The sequence below is a fragment of the Artemia sp. Qi Xiang Cuo genome, chromosome 17 (genome assembly GCF_049724085.1).
Source record: "Artemia sp. Qi Xiang Cuo chromosome 17, ASM4972408v1, whole genome shotgun sequence".
NCBI classification, from domain to species: Eukaryota; Metazoa; Arthropoda; class Branchiopoda; order Anostraca; family Artemiidae; genus Artemia; species Artemia sp. Qi Xiang Cuo.
The window spans coordinates 56,746,917-56,764,933 of record NC_142810.1 but is presented as its reverse complement, the minus strand read 5'-3'; the positions used below and the strand labels follow the sequence as shown (position 1 = coordinate 56,764,933).

Sequence of the window (18,017 nt, the reverse complement as noted above, 5' to 3'; positions counted from 1 at the left end):
ATGCAGAATAATTTCTTCCCCCCGTCTTAATTTGCAAATATAGAGCCCAAATTATATAAGTCCAATGCATTCTGTCGCCCGTCACTTGTCTTTGTGGCTATGAAACCGGTTTTCTCAGATCTTACATTCAGATCAAGAACTTGAGTGTGTTCTGAGTAATTTAACAAGTACCTCGAAATAACCACAGATTCTGTATTTTTGTGATTCTGAATATGGTTGGAGGACTGAACCCCCTCCGTTATAGTCTTACATAAGTGTAAAATATACTAAATGAAATGGTGTAAACATAAACGTACTACATCCCTCTATATAAAACATATATCTTAAGAAATTAACGTTTTGATAGAAAGTGGTTAGGGTTTTTATCGCATTTCCTAAACTACTACTACTACCACTAGCAACTCACCGCAGCACCAACGCCTGAGCTCAACACAGCTACGCACGCTCTTCCTCCATCCCAATCTATTCAAAGCCTTCCTCTTTACACCCTTACAGGAAGTTCCCATTTCCCTTAGATCTTTCCTTATTACATCCTCCCACCCCAACCACGGATGACCTGCTTTCCGTTTTGCCCTAAACAGTTGGCCGAAAAGGCATTATTCGACTACCTGTCATCCTTCATCCGCAGAACATATCCTAGCCCTCTCAGCCTTTCTCTCACTATAGCCCTAGAAAGCATGACTGAACCACACTTTTCGTACAGCCTATTGTTTGAAATACGGTCAGTCATTCGGGTACCCAAAACAATCCGTAGGCAATTTCTTTAGAAAACGTCTATCAAATCTTCATCCGCTTTTCGAAACGCCCAAGCTTCAGAGCCATATTTGACCACTGTCATCACTGTAGCTTCCAATATTCTAATCTTGGTTTGCAGATTTCTCTTTCTATTCTTCTAGACTATTTTGACTGTGAAAAAACACCCTGAGCCTCGGCTGTTATACATCTTCACTGCTCCCGCCGTCTTTACTAATGAATAAGTAAAAAAAAAAAATTCCACAAAAAAATTTTTTTTAAGAAAGTAAAGAACTCTATTAAACCAAAAATAGAATCAAAGAATCTACCAAGCATACAACTATCACAGACCAGTATCAATAAATAAATGAAACCCAAAACAAACAGAAATTAAAATAAATAACAGGGTCAAAACTCAAAACGAGGAGAAATGAATATAAGTAGGGTTCTAAATCCCATGCTTTCTAAAAGCCAGAATATAATTTGTACTTTACTGAAAACTTCAAATGAATTTACTGAAAAAAATTTGCATTTTCAATTTAATATACATGTGCTGATATTTGTTCCTTAAAATATTAATTAATTTTTTATTTCTTAAAGTTATAAAAGTAAAAACATTTAAAGATTTTTTTTAAGCCCCTTTTGAAGTTTCTACGACAACGCTATTTATAAAAACTTTATATGCCCCCAGGGCATAACACAACCTTTGTCCTTGGAGGATCTGGGGGTGTGTCATCCTCAAAGACACAATTTCTGGACCTTTCAACTACGTTGAACAAAATGACTATCTCAAAACTTTGATTGAATGTGTTAAGGAAAATGGTGGGCGTGAGAGGGGGTTTAGTTTCTCTCCGTTCACTTTGACTGTTAAAAAGGGCAGTAGCCCTTTCAATTTTCAATCGAATGAGCCGTTTTTGAAGTTTCTACGACAAAATGTTTTCTATAAAAACCTCATATGCCCCCAGGGCATAACTTACAACCCTTGTCCTGAGGGTGGAGGGGGGAGGAGGTTGTCATCCTCAAAGACCTGATATCCAGAACTTTCAACTACGTTTAATAAAATGAATATCTCAAAATTTTGATTCGATGTGTTTGGGGAAATTGTGGGCGGGAGAAGGGGATTAGTTGCCCTTCAATCACTTTTGACTGCTAAAAAGAGCACTAGCTCTCTCAATTTTCGATCGTGTGAGCCCTTTTTGAAGTTTTTACCACAATGCTTTCTATATAAACCTTACTCGTATATCCTCTGGGCATAACTTACAACCCTTGCCCTGAGGTCTCTGTGGGGGTGGGGGGGGGGTGATGTCATCCTCAAAGACCTAATTTTCAGAACTTTCAACTACGTTGAAAAAATGGCTATCATAAAATTTTGATTGTAGCCTATGTGTTTGGGAAAATGGTGGGCGTGGGAGGGGGGTTAGTTGCCCTCCAATTACTTTCGAATATTAAAAAGACACTAGCCATTTCAATTTCCAATCGATTGAGCCTTTTTTGACGTTTCTACGACAAAATTTTCTATAAAATCCTTATATGCCCCCAGGGCATAAATTAGGAGACTGTCTCCATAATTTGGAGACAGTCTGACTGTCTAAGTGACGCCAAACGCTAGATGGCGTTGATGTTTTTGCCACTAGTGCCAGTTCCTACCCTTATAGGTTACTCATACTCTTTCACACAAACCTCAAAAGTCCCTGTTCTGCCATACGCATTCAATTTGCCATTAGAGAATTTGCACAGCCATATGGAGGTGATTATAAGTTTTTTGGTCAGATTTTGTTTCAATTTGAAAAGGACACATGTAGCTTAAAAACTCATTAAGATATACAATATATTATAAATTCATATAAATTATTATTTACATTGTAATTAAAAATAATTCATTAAATTTAATTAATTAAAATTGATCAATTACTTAATTAAATCAATAATCACAGTTAAATAAAATATACTATTTTACATTCTATCGTAAGCTATAATATATTATTTATAAATGATAAGTTATTATTGTCAGTATTGCAAAGTATAAATTCGCAAATTCCTTTAAAAATATCTATAAAATAGATTAGCGAAGAATAAAAAGAGAACATTGAGGCAAGTGCAGTAAGTAAGACATCGAGGTCTTCTAAAAATTGCGTGGTATTTTTTTTTTGAAGGGGGGGGGGGCGTAAACGCGCTGCTGAAATTAGTTAATAGCTACCGTAATCATTATGCATAGTTGCATAGAAAGTAAGATTTTTGTGGAAAGACACTAGCGCTGGGATACCAGTACAAACCGCATTTGCTGTTTGGCCCCTCTTGTTATCTCTGGCATCAGGTTTGGCAACTCTTGATGTTTTTTGCGTTTGAGAGTTCAAGTGCATTGGCATGGCAGCGGTGCCAGGTCTCTTCATTTCGAATTCGTAGTGCGATAGATCAGCAGTTTATGGCTGCTCGAGGAGTTTGTACCGTCAGTTTTAGGATCTACTAAATTACTTTTGGCCCTAAGTAAAACGAATTACCCCCCCCCCCCCCGAGAATTTTCCAACAGTCTCATCCAGAAATTTTCAAAATAGTAACTTAAAAATCTACTAGTTTCTCTTTTTGACCCTGTTCTTGCCAGAAGGAATTCTCCGACCTCACCTTTCAAGCCGTCTCCTCCAAAATCTCAAAGATTGGTACTTATCTGTTATAGCCACCACACTCAAAAAATAAAGCTAGGCAAAATACCAACTAAAATATTTAATTAAAACATACCTACATTTTAGTGTATTTGTGTATATACACCCTCTCACGCTAAGTTGACAGAAACTACAGAAAGAAACCGGTTCTCTCAGACGAAGAACTTGAGTGGGATGGTTATAACAGCTAAGTACCCAAAAATTCAATATTGTCTGAATAATTTCTCGTAGCTTCAAAAAACTCATTCGTGTTTTGCGGTTTTTCGAAACGCAATTTTCAAAGAACAAAGGGAAATAGAAACTTCTTAGAAAGGTGTGAAGAGACTTTTTAAGGAGGTTTTGAAACCTCCCTAAGAAACTTCTTAGGGAGGTATTGAAAAGAGGCGATAGAGGAGGAGCGTGCGTAGTTGTGTCGGTATCAGGTGGCTTGGTGTTGCAGTGAGTTATTATTATTATTATTATTAGTAGTAGTTTTTTCTTACGATTTTATTGATAAAAGGGAAATTATGTTCTTTACATATTATCGGATTGAAGGTACTCAATGCTCATTACAAAAAATATTAGATTTGCCGTCCTCTAATGCGGATAAAACGACTTGTTATTTAGCCGTCAATATGTACAAGATGGGAAATGACATCTATCTTCGAATTTTCAAAATTCTAAGTAGCTTGGTTCGTCTCCCAGAATCCCGATTCATAACTCCGATATAATAAGATAGATGCTATGGAGCCATTGGTGGCACCTAGGAGCTAGGTCATTGACAGTTGTCGATGTTTCAGTTGCCACGTCTTCTTTACAAGGGCAGGTAGCAAGCCTTGGGTGTCTTGAACCTACGACCTCGTATTGCCAAGCAGAGATCTATCCACTGCGTTACCACATGTTCCGTAGATTCTGAAAAAGTCTAGACGACTAAACTGAACTCTTGGTTCATTTAAAGTAAAGAAAACGAAATCCAATTGTTGGCAGATACGGTATTATACAATGTTGGCGGCGCATTACTATTATTACTGTTACTAATAATTCCTTGCAACACCTAGCTCCTTAATGCAACAACAGCTGCAGATGCTCTTCCCCCATTTATGTTCAAGGCTTGACTCTTCCCCCAATCCCATAATTATCCAGCCTCCCTTAAAACCGTTTCTATAACCTTTGCTTACTCAATTTGGGCGGCATACTCTTCGCTTAGTCCCTGATCACTGGCGGATCCAGGGGGGCCGGGGGTGACCCCCAGCACCCCGGGCCGGGTGTCGGAATATTCAAAAGTTTTAGAAAAAATTTGTCAATTTGGTCAATTATTGGAACCTTTATCACACTGACCCCCCCCCCCCCCCTGGTTCTGCTCATTGGCACCCATGTCACATTGGGCCTCCCAATATTTTGCTCTAGATCCGTCCCTGCCCCTGATTGAAAAGCACGATTTTGAGAGCATATGATGCTTTGATGATGCCACGTTCTATGTGCATGGGTGCCCATATGGGGGGGGGGGGCAGGGGGCTTTCCCCCCTGGCTGAATGATGCTGCCTTATTTTTATATTTTTGTTGTGAGATTTCTATTATATAGCATTAAAAGTACCAATTAGGCAAGGTTTGCCCCCCCTGGAATTCAGCTTATGGGCGCCCATGTCTATATGATGCCACATAGAACGTGGCCTAGTCATCTTAATTGTTTTTTTTCCTAAGAGTGGAATTGAACTAGATTTTTTCTACAGCTTATTTTTTACTAGTATAAAACCAGAATGCAAATACAAAAATTGGGAAGAATCTTTGGACATGTCACATTTCTCTTGAAAAACCCTTTATCGCTTTTAAATAAAAAAAAATCCGTGCGAGGTCTGACCTCCAAAAAAGCAATACATCCCCGCGAAGTGGAAATACTGAAATTGAGCCCCAAAACCCACTAATTAAAAAAAGCTATTATTGTCTCTCTGTGTTTATTTAATATCCATATGGATGTATCTCAAAGGAACGTAGTTGAAGGCCTTACTAAAACGCTTAATGCCAAAATAGCTATCTTGAGGTAATCTTTGAGGCGTAGAAAGGGAGTCCATTTTGTGTTTTGACAATTTATTTTGTGTATTTTGCACTAATACTCTGGGCAGACTCCCCTCCCTCTTCAAAACTGAAGTACTACATATGATCATGTAATAAAAACACAGGATAAAGGTCTTCACAGGATAAAGGTCTTTTCTGTAACTGGATGCTCCCACTCGGAAGTGAACTGGAAACCTTTCCCCCTGAAATAAGATCCTAGCTACGAACATGGCAGCAAGCCTGGAAAAATAATATAAACTAAATATTGGAAGCGAAGGAGCTATTAGTAATCACGTTTTTTCCTCTGAAAGATATAATTTGGTTAATTGTTCATATAAGTTTGGAGAGAGATGGGTAGCTAGGATCTTACAGTAGGTGGGTTGCCTGGCATGGGTGGCTATCCTCTAACTCCCACAAAATACTTTTTTTTAGGATAATCATGAACTTAAGACTGGTATTTTCTTTCTTTCGAATTGTTTCAGAGACAGCAGCACTGTAGTACTGCCTGAGTAAAGATCACTGCGCCTTTATTATTTTTTTTTTTATAATTTTTTAAACTTGGCCGCTTCGTATAGAATGGGTGGCCTTAGAAACTTTGAAGTAGTTCATTCAGTCGGAAATTGTACGTTCTAATGCCCTTTTTAAGAGTCAAAAGAACTGAGGGTCAACAGCCCTGTAACCCCTGATCACGATAACCCCTGATGAAAACCCCGATCACGATAACCCCTGATGAAAACCCTGATCACGATAACCCCTGATGAAAACCCTGATCACGATAACCCCTGATGACATCTGATCAAAATTGTCAGATGGTCATTTTTTTTTCACAACGGACGAAAGATCTAATAAATATGCTCATGGGGATGACTCGCCCTCATATCCCCTTGAGTGAGTACTGTAATTAATACAAATATTTAATGGAAGTTTTGGAAGTTCATTGAGAAAGAATTGCTTTGAAAATAAACGTGAAGCTGACTAAGTCGCGAACACTAAAAATACTTGAAGTTGAAGCGGCGATGTCGGGTAACGAGAACATCGATCAGATGGGTAGCACTTATTTGGGTAATATTATTAGTAAAGATGCTGGATGCTGTGAATATGTTAAAGCAGAATTACCAAGACCCAGGTTTTTTTTTTCATAGTTGAAAAAGGTTTTGAAGAAAAGGAAGAAAAGTCTGCGACAAAGATTAGAATATTGTCTACGGATTCCTTTGGGTACCCGTCTGACTGACCATATTTCAACTAGTAAACTGGACGAAAAATATGGGTCTATCCCGCTTTCTAGAGCTATGATGAGAGAAAGGTTGAGATGGCTCTGCGAATGAAGGATGACAAGATCGTCAAAGATCGTCCATTTTGAGCAACCATCTAGGGTCAAAGGAAAAACAGGTAGTCCCTGAATGGTATGGGGGAGGCCATAGGGAAGGATTAAGTGAAATTGCAACTTATTGGGAGGGTGTAAAGAGGAAAGCTTTGAATCGATTAGAATTGAGAAGGAGTGTGTGTAGGTGTGCTGGCCTAGACAGCATGGTGCCGCAGTAGTGCTGTTTGGTGCTGCAGTGAGTTAGTAGTAGAATTCATCGTTACCATTCTTGAATCTAATTCAAATTGAACTTTTTTCTAACTTGACCTTTTTTCACAGTGTTTGTTTTTTACTAGTTTGTCCCTACGCAGGGCAACCATGGTAATATGTACAATATCCCTGTAGTTCTAAAATTCTTGGTTCACACATTCAGATTTGATTGGTATCGCCATGTTGGACTCCTTAATGAGGGATATGGATAGACATCCTTTCTAAAATATACTATTTTGTTTAAAATATAATGTTTTCAACTATAGGCCTATTGTTTCTATTTTTAAAGGCTGTTTTTCCCAGAGGGGCTAAGATTTGGAAATAATGGCTGTTTTATTTCTTGAGGGGGGAGGGTAATAATTGAAAAAGTTTTTGTTACCCCTACAAAGAAGCAAGAATAAGGATTTCTTAGAAAGTAATTATTTACTTAAAAGCACCTAGCTTTCTCACCGCATTTCATTTAGAATATCAATAATTATTCCTTTCAGATGATCATTACTGTGATATAATTCGAGAGATATCACCCTATAATGCTGGACGAAGACTTCCCGATTTGGTTGATATGGCAATACTGGATTTCCTAATGGGGAATATGGATAGGCATCATTATGAAACGATACGTGCTTTTGGAAATGATTCAGTTCCTATACATTTGGATCATGGAAGGGGTTTTGGACGCCCAAAGCATGATGAAATCTCAATTCTGGCTCCTCTTTACCAGTGCTGTATTGTTAGAAGAACAACTCTTGCAACATTACTTCGGTAAATAATATTTTTTTCAATTGTTTTTTTTCTGGCTCCTCTTTACCAATTCTGGCTCCTCTTTACCAGTGTTGTATTGTTAGAAGAACAACTCTTGCAACATTACTTCGGTAAATAATGTTTTTTTCAATTGTTTTTTTTCGGGCTCCTCTTTACCAATTCTGGCTCCTCTTTACCAGTGTTGTATTGTTAGAAGAACAACTCTTGCAACATTAATTCGGTAAATTATTTTTTTTTCAATTTTTTTTTTTTCTGGATCCTCTTTACCAATTCTGGCTCCTCTTTACCAGTGTTGTATTGTTAGAAGAACAACTCTTGCAACATTACTTCGGTAAATAATGTTTTTTTCAATTGTTTTTTTTTCTGGCTCCTCTTTACCAATTCTGGCTCCTCTTTACCAGTGTTGTATTGTTAGAAGAACAACTCTTGCAACATTAATTCGGTAAATAATTTTTTTTTAAATTGTTTTTTTTCTGGCTCCTCTTTACCAATTCTGGCTCCTCTTTACCAGTGTTGTATTGTTAGAAGAACAACTCTTGCAACATTACTTCGGTAAATAATGTTTTTTTCAATTGTTTTTTTTCTGGCTCCTCTTTACCAGTGTTGTATTGTTAGAAGAACAACTCTTGCAACATTACTTCGGTAAATAATGTTTTTTTCAATTGTTTTTTTTCGGGCTCCTCTTTACCAATTCTGGCTCCTCTTTACCAGTGTTGTATTGTTAGAAGAACAACTCTTTCAACATTACTTCGGTAAATAATGTTTTTTTCATTTGTTTTTTTTCTGGCTCCTCTTTACCAGTGTTGTATTGTTAGAAGAACAACTCTTGCAACATTAATTCGGTAAATAATTTTTTTTTCAATTGTTTTTTTTCTGGCTCCTCTTTACCAGTTTTGTATTGTTAGAAGAACAACTCTTGAAACATTACTTCGGTAAATAATGTTTTTTTCAATTGTTTTTTTTCTGGCTCCTCTTTACCATTGTTGTATTGTTAGAAGAACAACTCTTGCAACATTACTTCGGTAAATAATGTTTTTTTCAATTGTTTTTTTTCTGGCTCCTCTTTACCAATTCTGGCTCATCTTTACCAGTGTTGTATTGTTATAAGAACAACTCTTGCAACATTACTTCGGTAAATAATTTTTTTTTCAATTGTTTTTTTTTCTGGCTCCTCTTTACCAATTCTGGCTCCTCTTTACCAGTGTTGTATTGTTAGAAGAACAACTCTTGCAACATTACTTCGGTAAATAATTTTTTTTTCAATTGTTTTTTTTCTGGCTCCTCTTTACCAGTGTTGTATTGTTAGAAGAACAACTCTTGCAACATTACTTCGGTAAATAATGTTTTTTTCAATTGTTTTTTTTCTGGCTCCTCTTTAACAGTGTTGTATTGTTAGAAGAACAACTCTTGCAACATTACTTCGGTAAATAATGTTTTTTTCAATTGTTTTTTTTCGGGCTCCTCTTTACCAATTCTGGCTCCTCTTTACCAGTGTTGTATTGTTAGAAGAACAACTCTTGCAACATTACTTCGGTAAATAATGTTTTTTTCAATTGTTTTTTTTATGGCTCCTCTTTACCACTTCTGGATACTCTTTACCAGTGTTGTATTGTTATAAGAACAACTCTTGCAACATTACTTCGGTAAATAATGTTTTTTTCAATTGTTTTTTTTCTGGCTCCTCTTTACCAGTGTTGTATTGTTAGAAGAACAACTCTTGCAACATTACTTCGGTAAATAATGTTTTTTTCAATTGTTTTTTTTCTGGCTCCTCTTTACCATTGTTGTATAGTTAGAAGAACAACTCTTGAAACATTACTTATGTAATTAATTTTTTTTTCAATTGTTTTTTTTTCGGTATCATCTTTAACAATTATGTCTACTATTTACAAGTGTTGTATTGTTATAATAACAACTCTTGCAACATTACTTCGGTAAATAATTTTTTTTTCAATTGTTTTTTTTTCTGGCTCCTCTTTACCAATTCTGGCTCCTCTTTACCAGTGCTGTATTGTTAGAAGAACAACTCTTGCAACATTACTTCGGTAAATAATGTTTTTTTCAATTGTTTTTTTAATTTAATAATTGGGTTTTTATTCTTTAAAGTTTGCTTTTTTGTTCTTGTCCATGATCTTGTTCAAAATATTACATCCGTTTTCGCTATTTTTTTATTTGTTCAAAATTGCTTAGGTAAATTTATTTTATATTTTACTTTGTATAATTATAATTATCAGTTTCACCCATCCAATCAGTTACCTGAAAACAATCACGTGACGGTATATAATGGTTGGCAGTTTCTCTGAAGTGCTTTTGCAATCAATCGCTTGTTTTCTGATGCTAAAAGGGGGGTTGTGGTTTTTTTTTATGTTTTATTTCTGAAGCCTAAAGGCAAGCGATTATATCTTGCTAGCGATTATATCTTGTTATAAAGATTCTATACTGTCTTTAGGTTACACTACAAGGTGATGATTTTAACGATGTTTTTGAAGTATACCCTTTTTAGTCTCATAGCACGGATCAAGTTGAAATTTCCAGATTTTTTGGGGGGTTGGGGGATGCGATGATTTTAAGGGGACACTTATAATTTGTGTCTGGGAAAGCGGGCAGACCATTATTTCCCTGGTCCTCACAAATACGCTATAAATTTTTTATTTACTTTTAAATATTATGTTTGTTAAAATGTTCAGAGTCAATTAAGGGGAATACTGATGACTCATTAAATTGTCGTTTTCAAATGAACATTCTTTTTTAGGCCGATGCTAGTAACGTTTACAGTTGGATTACCTATCTCGGGTTTAGATCTTATTGCCTAAAATTGCATTCGATCCCGCCTATCACTTATAATATTTATAATAATTAATATTATAATAATTATCAATTGCGCTTTTATCATGAAAAAAGATGGAAAAGTCAATCTAAAATACTATTTCACTTTTTGGCACAATAAAATCAATTTAAAAAATTTATAAAATAATATGTTATATATAATTAAAGAATTAAATAAAATAATTCCTGAGACCACACTGGCTAAGCATGACAGGATAAAAAAAATCGAAAGGAAGAAAAGACAATGGTATTTAAAGACAATATATCCTCGTTTTTGTTCTTTTCGAGTTTTTTCTAATCTTAAAAATATCTAGAAGTGAGAGAGGCCTGTTTGGAAAAGCCTATATAAAAGGTGTTTACACGTTTTCAACATTGGAATCTTGGGGAAACTGTAAGGCAAACCAATGAGAATGAGGATCATTCTTCCCTAGGTTGCAAAAAATACTATTTTAGGGTTTAGGAAATATAGGCCTAAAGACTTAATTTTGGGGCTTCTTTTTTTTTTGCCTGGGCACGGATCATATTCTTTAACGCACTTATAATAACTTTAGTTGACCATTTCCTAGACTAGAGTATATTGCTTTTCCCCGGAAAAGTTACACAGGAAGCTCTGAAATACTCCTCTTGATCGACTCCCCCCCCCCAAAAAAAAAAATCCTGGACACGGCCCTGAATCTGCAATTCGACATAGATTTTTATCCTCTTTCCTTTTCATCATTTTTTTAAGAAAGTGCCTCTTCTATTTTATTTTCTTCACAGTTTGTATTTTATATTCTCCTTCTGACTTTTATCTATATCTTTATTCATTTTCCTGCGCTTAATATGGCTGAGCGGAGGTCTTAGCCTAAGCATCTACATTTTTTATTTTTCTAACTGGCTGTGATTTACCTCGTTTTTCTTCATTGTCCCATTTTTTTTTATTTTGTCCTAAAAACATTTATTTATTTACTCCCTGCTTATAATTCCATCTCCAATTTTCAACCTTCTTTGCGACTAGCTTTTGGGGCTTATGACCAAAGGCCCGAATCAGCAATCACTAATGAGGCTCTTCTTTCCCCTTAGAGTTTTCTCTAATGACGATGGATCAAAGGATTAAATATTTAAGAGGCATCTTTGACGTATTTTCTGCTGATTATTGGTAGTTTTCATTTCATCTTTATTTCTTCACTCTATTGATATTTTGGGGGATTGATATTAAAAGTTTTCTTTGATATGTCTTACATTCTACATTGGGGAAGGGGGATGGAGGGCACGAGTCGGCCGCTAGATTTTAGGTTTTATATTCTTTAAAATCTTTAGTTAGTGAAAATTTGCAGAGTTTATTTAGGGGGGACAATGTGACCCCTAAAATCTCCAAAAACCCAGAGTATAAAGAAGGCTAGAAGTTACAGATTTTTATTTGTAAGTAGTATGTCTCGTCTGGATTTGCGGAGACGTATAGCAATCTCCATGTTATTTGCGGAGACGTATAGCAATTTCCTATGCTCGTCTGGATTCTAAGAGTCCTATGTACCAAACAGGTTTTTCTGGTAGGTAAACATTTCTACAGGTCATTACACCTTTGCCAAGAGATTAAACCAGTATTGTCTATAACTTAATTTACGTAGGTTAAACTTCCGGTGGTTAAGAAAGCGTAACGAGTAATTAAAGTATGAGAAATGGGATGCTATAATTAGAATGGTTTTAAGTTGAAAATTGTGACGTAAAAATAACTCAGTTATTTGCTTGTGTGTATAGGAATTCCCATGTTATTTGCTTGCCTGTATTTTGTGTTAAATAAGTAGTTTTTGTATCTGTTAAAAGAGCTTTAAGGGGTTTGAGAGACTCTGTTGCCTGATTCCGTGTGGTTTTTCTTTACTTAGTGCTCATTAAAAACGAAGTTTTGTTTTAAATAAGTAGTTTATTTATCTGTTAAAATATCTTTATGGGGTTTGAGAGACTCTGTTGCCTGATTCCGTGTCGTTTTTCTTTAATTCGTGATCATTAAAATCGTAGTTTTTGTTTTAAATAAGTAGTTTTTTTATATGTTAAAATCGCTTTTAGAGGTTAGAGAGACTCTTTACTGATTCCGTTTGGTTTTGATTTAATTGTTTCCCAATAAAAACTAAATTTTTTTGTTAAATAAGTAGTTATTGTATATATTAAAATAGCTTTAAGGGATTTGAGAGACTCTGTTGACTGATTCCGTGTGGTTTTTCTTTACTTAGTGCTCATTAAAAACGAAATTTTTGTTGTAAATAAGTAGTTCTTGTATCTTTTAAAATAACTTTACGGGGTTTGAGAGACTCGGTTGTCTGATTCCGTGTGGTTTTTTTTTACTTGGTGCCCATTAAAAACGAAATTTTTGTGTTAAATAAGTAGTTTTTTGTATCTTTTAAAAGAGCTTTAAGGGGTTTGAGAGACTCAGTTGACTGATTCCGTGTGGTTTTTCTTTACTTAGTGCTCATTAAAAACTAATTTTTTGTTTTAAATAATTAGTTTTTATATATTTTAAAATATATTTAAGGGGTTTGAGAGACTCAGTTGCCTGATTCCATGTGGTTTTTATTTACTTGGTGCCCATTAAAAACACAATTTTTTGTTAAATAATTAGTTCTTGTATATTTTAAAATAGATTTAAGGGGTTTGAGACACTCTGTTGCCTGATTCCGTTTGGTTTTTCTTTACTTAGTGCTCATTAAAAACGATATTTGTGTGTTAAATAAGTAGTTCTTTTATATTTTAAAAGAGCTTTACGGGGTTTGAGAGACTCAGTTGGCTGATTCCTTGTGGTTTTTCTTTAATTGGTAAACATTAAAAAAGAAGTTGTTTTGTTAAATAATTAGTTTTTTTATATTTTAAAATATCGTTAATGGGTTTTTGAGAATCTTTTGAGTGATTACGTGTGGTTTTTATTTACTTAGTGCTCATTAAAAACGAAGTTTTTTGTGTTAAATAAGTAGTTTTTTGTATCTTTTAAAATAGCTTTAAGGGGTTTGAGAGATTCAGTTGCTTGATTCCGTGTGGTTTTTCTTTACTTAGTGCTCATTAAAACGAAGTTTTTGTGTTATTATTTGAGAAGTTAACTTTAGTATTTTATGGTTTTACATGCCTGAAATCATGAATTAGAATATTTAATTACCTGTTTAGGGTTTTCAGACCTAGGTTTTTTAGATTTTCGTGTGTTTTTGACTCCTGGAGTTTTTTATTTGAGAAGTTAACTTAAGTATTTTGTGGTTTTACGTGCGTGAAATCATGAATTAGAATAGTTAATTAGCAGTTTAGGGTTTTCAGACCTAGGTTTTTTAGATTTTCTTGGGTGTTTGTTTCCTTGAGTTTATTATTTGAGAAGTTAAGTAGTTCTTGTATCTTTTAAAAGAGCTTTACGGGGTTTGAGAGACTCAGTTGTCTGATTCCGTGTGGTTTTTCTTTACTTGGTGCCCATTAAAAACGAAATTTTTGTGTTAAATAAGTAGTTTTTGTATCTTTTAAAAGAGCTTTAAGGGGTTTGAGAGACTCTGTTGCCTGATTCCGTGTGGTTTTTCTTTACTTAGTGCTCATTAAAAACGAAGTTTTTGTGTTTAATAAGTAGTTTTTGTATCTTTTAAAATAGCTTTAAGGGGTTTGAGAGACTCAGTTGCTTGATTCCGTGTGGTTTTTCTTTACTTGGTGCGCATTAAAAACAAAATTGTTGGTTAAATAAGTAGTTCTTGTATCTTTTAAAAGAGCTTTACGGGGTTTGAGACACTCTGTTGCCTGATTCCGTTTGGTTTTTCTTTACTTAGTGCTCATTAAAAACGAAATTTTTGTGTTAAATAAGTAGATCTTGTATCTTTTAAAAGAGCTTTACGGGGTTTGAGAGACTCGGTTGTCTGATTCCGTGTGGTTTTTCTTTATTTTGTGCCCATTAAAAATGAAGTTTTTGTGTTAAATAAGTAGTTTTTGTATATTTTAAAATAGCTGTAAGGGGTTTTAGAGACTCATTAGACTGATTACATGTGGTTTTTATTTAATTATTTCTCATTAAAAACGAAATTTTTTTGTTAAATAAGTAGTTTTTTGTATCTTTTAAAATAGCTTTAAGGGGTTTGAGAGACTCAGTTGCTTGATTCCGTGTGGTTTTTCTTTACTTAGTGCTCAATAAAAACGAAGTTTTTGTGTTATTATTTGAGAAGTTAACTTTAGTATTTTATGGTTTTATGTGCCTGAAATCATGAATTAGAATATTTAATTACCTGTTTAGGGTTTTCAGACCTATGTTTTTTAGATTTTCGTGTGTGTTTGGCTACTGGGGTTTATTATTTGAAAAGTTAACTCTAGTATTTTGTGGTTTTACGTGCCTGAAATCATGAATTAGAATAGTTAATTAGCAGTTTAGGGTTTTAAGACCTAGGTTTTTTAGATTTTCTTGGGTGTTTGTTTCCTGGAGTTTATTATTTGAGAAGTTAAGTAGTTCTTGTATCTTTTAAAAGAGCTTTACGGGGTTTGAGAGACTCGTTTGTCTGATTCCGTGTGGTTTTTCTTTACTTGGTGCCCATTAAAAACGAAATTTTGTGTTAAATAAGTAGTTTTTTGTATCTTTTAAAAGAGCTTTAAGGGGTTTGAGAGACTCAGTTGCCTGATTCCGTGCGGTTTTTCTTTACTTAGTGCTCATTGAAAACGAATTTTTTTTGTTAAATAAGCAGTTTTTATATCTTTTAAAATAGCTTTAAGGGGTTTGAGAGACTCAGTTGCTTGATTCCGAGTGGTTTTTCTTTACTTTGTGACAATTAAAAACACAATTTTATGTTAAATAAGTAGTTCTTGTATCTTTCAAAAGAACTTTACAGGGTTTGAGACACTCTGTTGCCTGATTCCGTTTGGTTTTTCTTTACTTAGTGCTCATTAAAAACGAAATTTTTGTGTTAAATAAGTAGTTTTTGTATCTTTTAAAAGAGCTTTAAGGGGTTTGACAGACTCAGTTGTCTGATTCCGTGTGGTTTTTCTTTACTTAGTGCTCATTAAAAACGAAGTTTTTTTTGTGTTAAATAAGTAGTTTTTTGTATCTTTTAAAATAGCTTTAAGGGGTTTGAGAGACTCAGTTGCTTGATTCCGTGTGGTTTTTCTTTACTTAGTGCTCATTAAAAACGAAGTGTTTTTGTTATTATTTGAGAAGTTAACTTTAGTATTTTGTGGTTTTATATGCCTGAAATCACGAATTAGAATATTTAATTACCTGTTTAGGGTTTTCAGACCTTGGTTTCTTATATTTTCGTTTGTGTTTGAATCCTGGTATTTATTATTTTAGAAGTTAAATTTATTATTTTGTGGTTTTACGTGCCTGAAATCATGAATTAGAATAGTTAATTAGCAGTTTAGGGTTTTCAGACCTAGGTTTTTTAGATTTTCTTGGGTGTTTGTTTCCTGGAGTTTATTATTTGATAAGTTAACTTTAGTATTTCATGGTTCTTTCTTGAATTCACCTGCTGGATAAACAAAAAGACATTTCGTTCAAGAAATTATGACAAAATTCTAAGTAAGTCACAAACTCTTTCTTGAAGTTACCTCTTGGATACACAATGCAGAAATTTCATTTAAGAAATTATGAAAAAAATTGTATAAGCAAGTAACAAACTCTTTCCTGAAGTCACCTCCTGGATACACAATGCAGAAACTTCATTTAAGAAACTATGAAAAAATTGTAAGTAAGTAGCAAATTCTTTCTTGAATTCACCTGCTGGATAAACAAAAAGACATTTCGTTCAAGAAATTATGACAAAATTCTAAGTAAGTAACAAACTCTTTCTTGAAGTTACCTCTTGGATACACAATGCAGAAATTTCATTTAAGAAATTATCAAAAATTGTAATTAAGTAGCAAATTATTTCTTGAATTCACCTCTTGGGTAAATAAAAAAGAAATTTCATTCAAGAAATTACGACAAAATTCTAAGTAAGTACCAAACTCTTTCTTGAAGTTACCTCATGGATACACAATGCAGAAATTTTATTTAAGAAATTATGAAAAAAAATTGTAAGCAAGTAACAAACTCTTTCTTGAAGTCATCTCGTGGATACACAATGCAGAAATTTCATTAAAGAAATTTTGAAAAAATTGTAAGTAAGTAGCAAATTCTTTCTTGAATTCACCTGCTGGATAAACAAAAAGACATTTCGTTCAATTTCATTCAAGAAATTATGACAAAATTCTAAGTAAGCAACAAACTCTTTTTTGAAGTTACCTCATGGATACACAATGCAGAAATTTCATTTAAGAAATTATAAAAAAATTGTAAGTAAGTAGCAAATTCTTTCTTGAATTCGCCACCTGGGTAAATAAAGACATTTCATTCAAGAAATTACGACAAAATTCTAAGTAAGTAACAAACTCTTTCTTGAAGTTAACTCATGGATACACAATGCAGAAATTTCATTTAAGAAATTATGAAAAAAAATTGTAAGCAAGTAACAAACTCTTTCATGAAGTCACCTCGTGGATACACTATGCAGAAATTTCATTAAAGAAATTATGAAAAAATTGTAAGTAAGTAGCAAATTCTTTCTTGAATTCACCTGCTGGATAAACAAAAAGACATTTCGTTCAAGAAATTATGACAAAATTCCAAGTAAGTAACAAACTCATTATTATTTTCACGACTTAGATACACGATGTAGAAATTTAATTCAAGAAATTATGAAAAAATTCTCAGTAAGTAACAATTTCTTTCTTGAAGTCAACTCTTGGATACACAATACGGAAATTTCATTCAATAAGTTATGAAAAAATTGTAAGCAAGTAACAAACTCTTTCCTGAAGTCACCTCTTGGATACACAATGCAGAAACTTCATTTAAGAAATTATCAAAAATTGTAAGTAAGTAGCAAATTCTTTCTTGAATTCGCCTCTTAGATAAACAAAAAAAGTCATTTCATTCAAGAAATTATGACAAAATTCCAAGTAAGTAACAAACTCATTATTGTTTTAACGACTTAGATACACGATATAGAAATTTAATTCAAGAAATTATGAAAAAATTCTCAGCAAGTAACAATTTCTTTCTTGAAGTCAACTCTTGGATACTCAATACGGAAATTTCATACAATAAATTATGAAAAAATTGTAAGCAAGTAACAAACTCTTTCCTGAAGTCACCTCTTGGATACACAATGCAGAAACTGCATTTAAGAAATTATCAAAAATTGTAAATAAGTAGCAAATTCTTTCTTGAATTCGCCTCTTGGATAAACAAAAAAAAGTCATTTCATTCAAGAAATTATGACAAAATTCTAAATAAGTAACAAATCCTTTCTTGAAGTTACCTCATGGATACACAACGCAGAAATTTCATTTAAGAAATTATCAAAAATTGTAAATAAGTAGCAAATTCTTTCTTGAATTCGCCTACTGGATAAATAAAAAAGACATTTAATTCAAGAAATTATGACAAAATTCTAAGTAAGTAACCAACTGTTTCCTGA

At 33.8% G+C, this 18,017-nt stretch overlaps 1 protein-coding gene across 1 annotated transcript in view; it reads left to right on the top strand.

Moving 5' to 3' along the window:
- The window catches only part of LOC148942395 (extracellular serine/threonine protein CG31145), a 243,110-nt gene that overhangs the window by 199,833 nt on the left and 25,260 nt on the right, over positions 1-18,017 (top strand). The window contains exon 8 of the mRNA XM_089103653.1: positions 7,482-7,755. Within this exon, the coding sequence (XP_088959779.1) occupies positions 7,482-7,755 (274 nt within the window). The remainder of the gene's footprint in view (positions 1-7,481; positions 7,756-18,017) is intronic.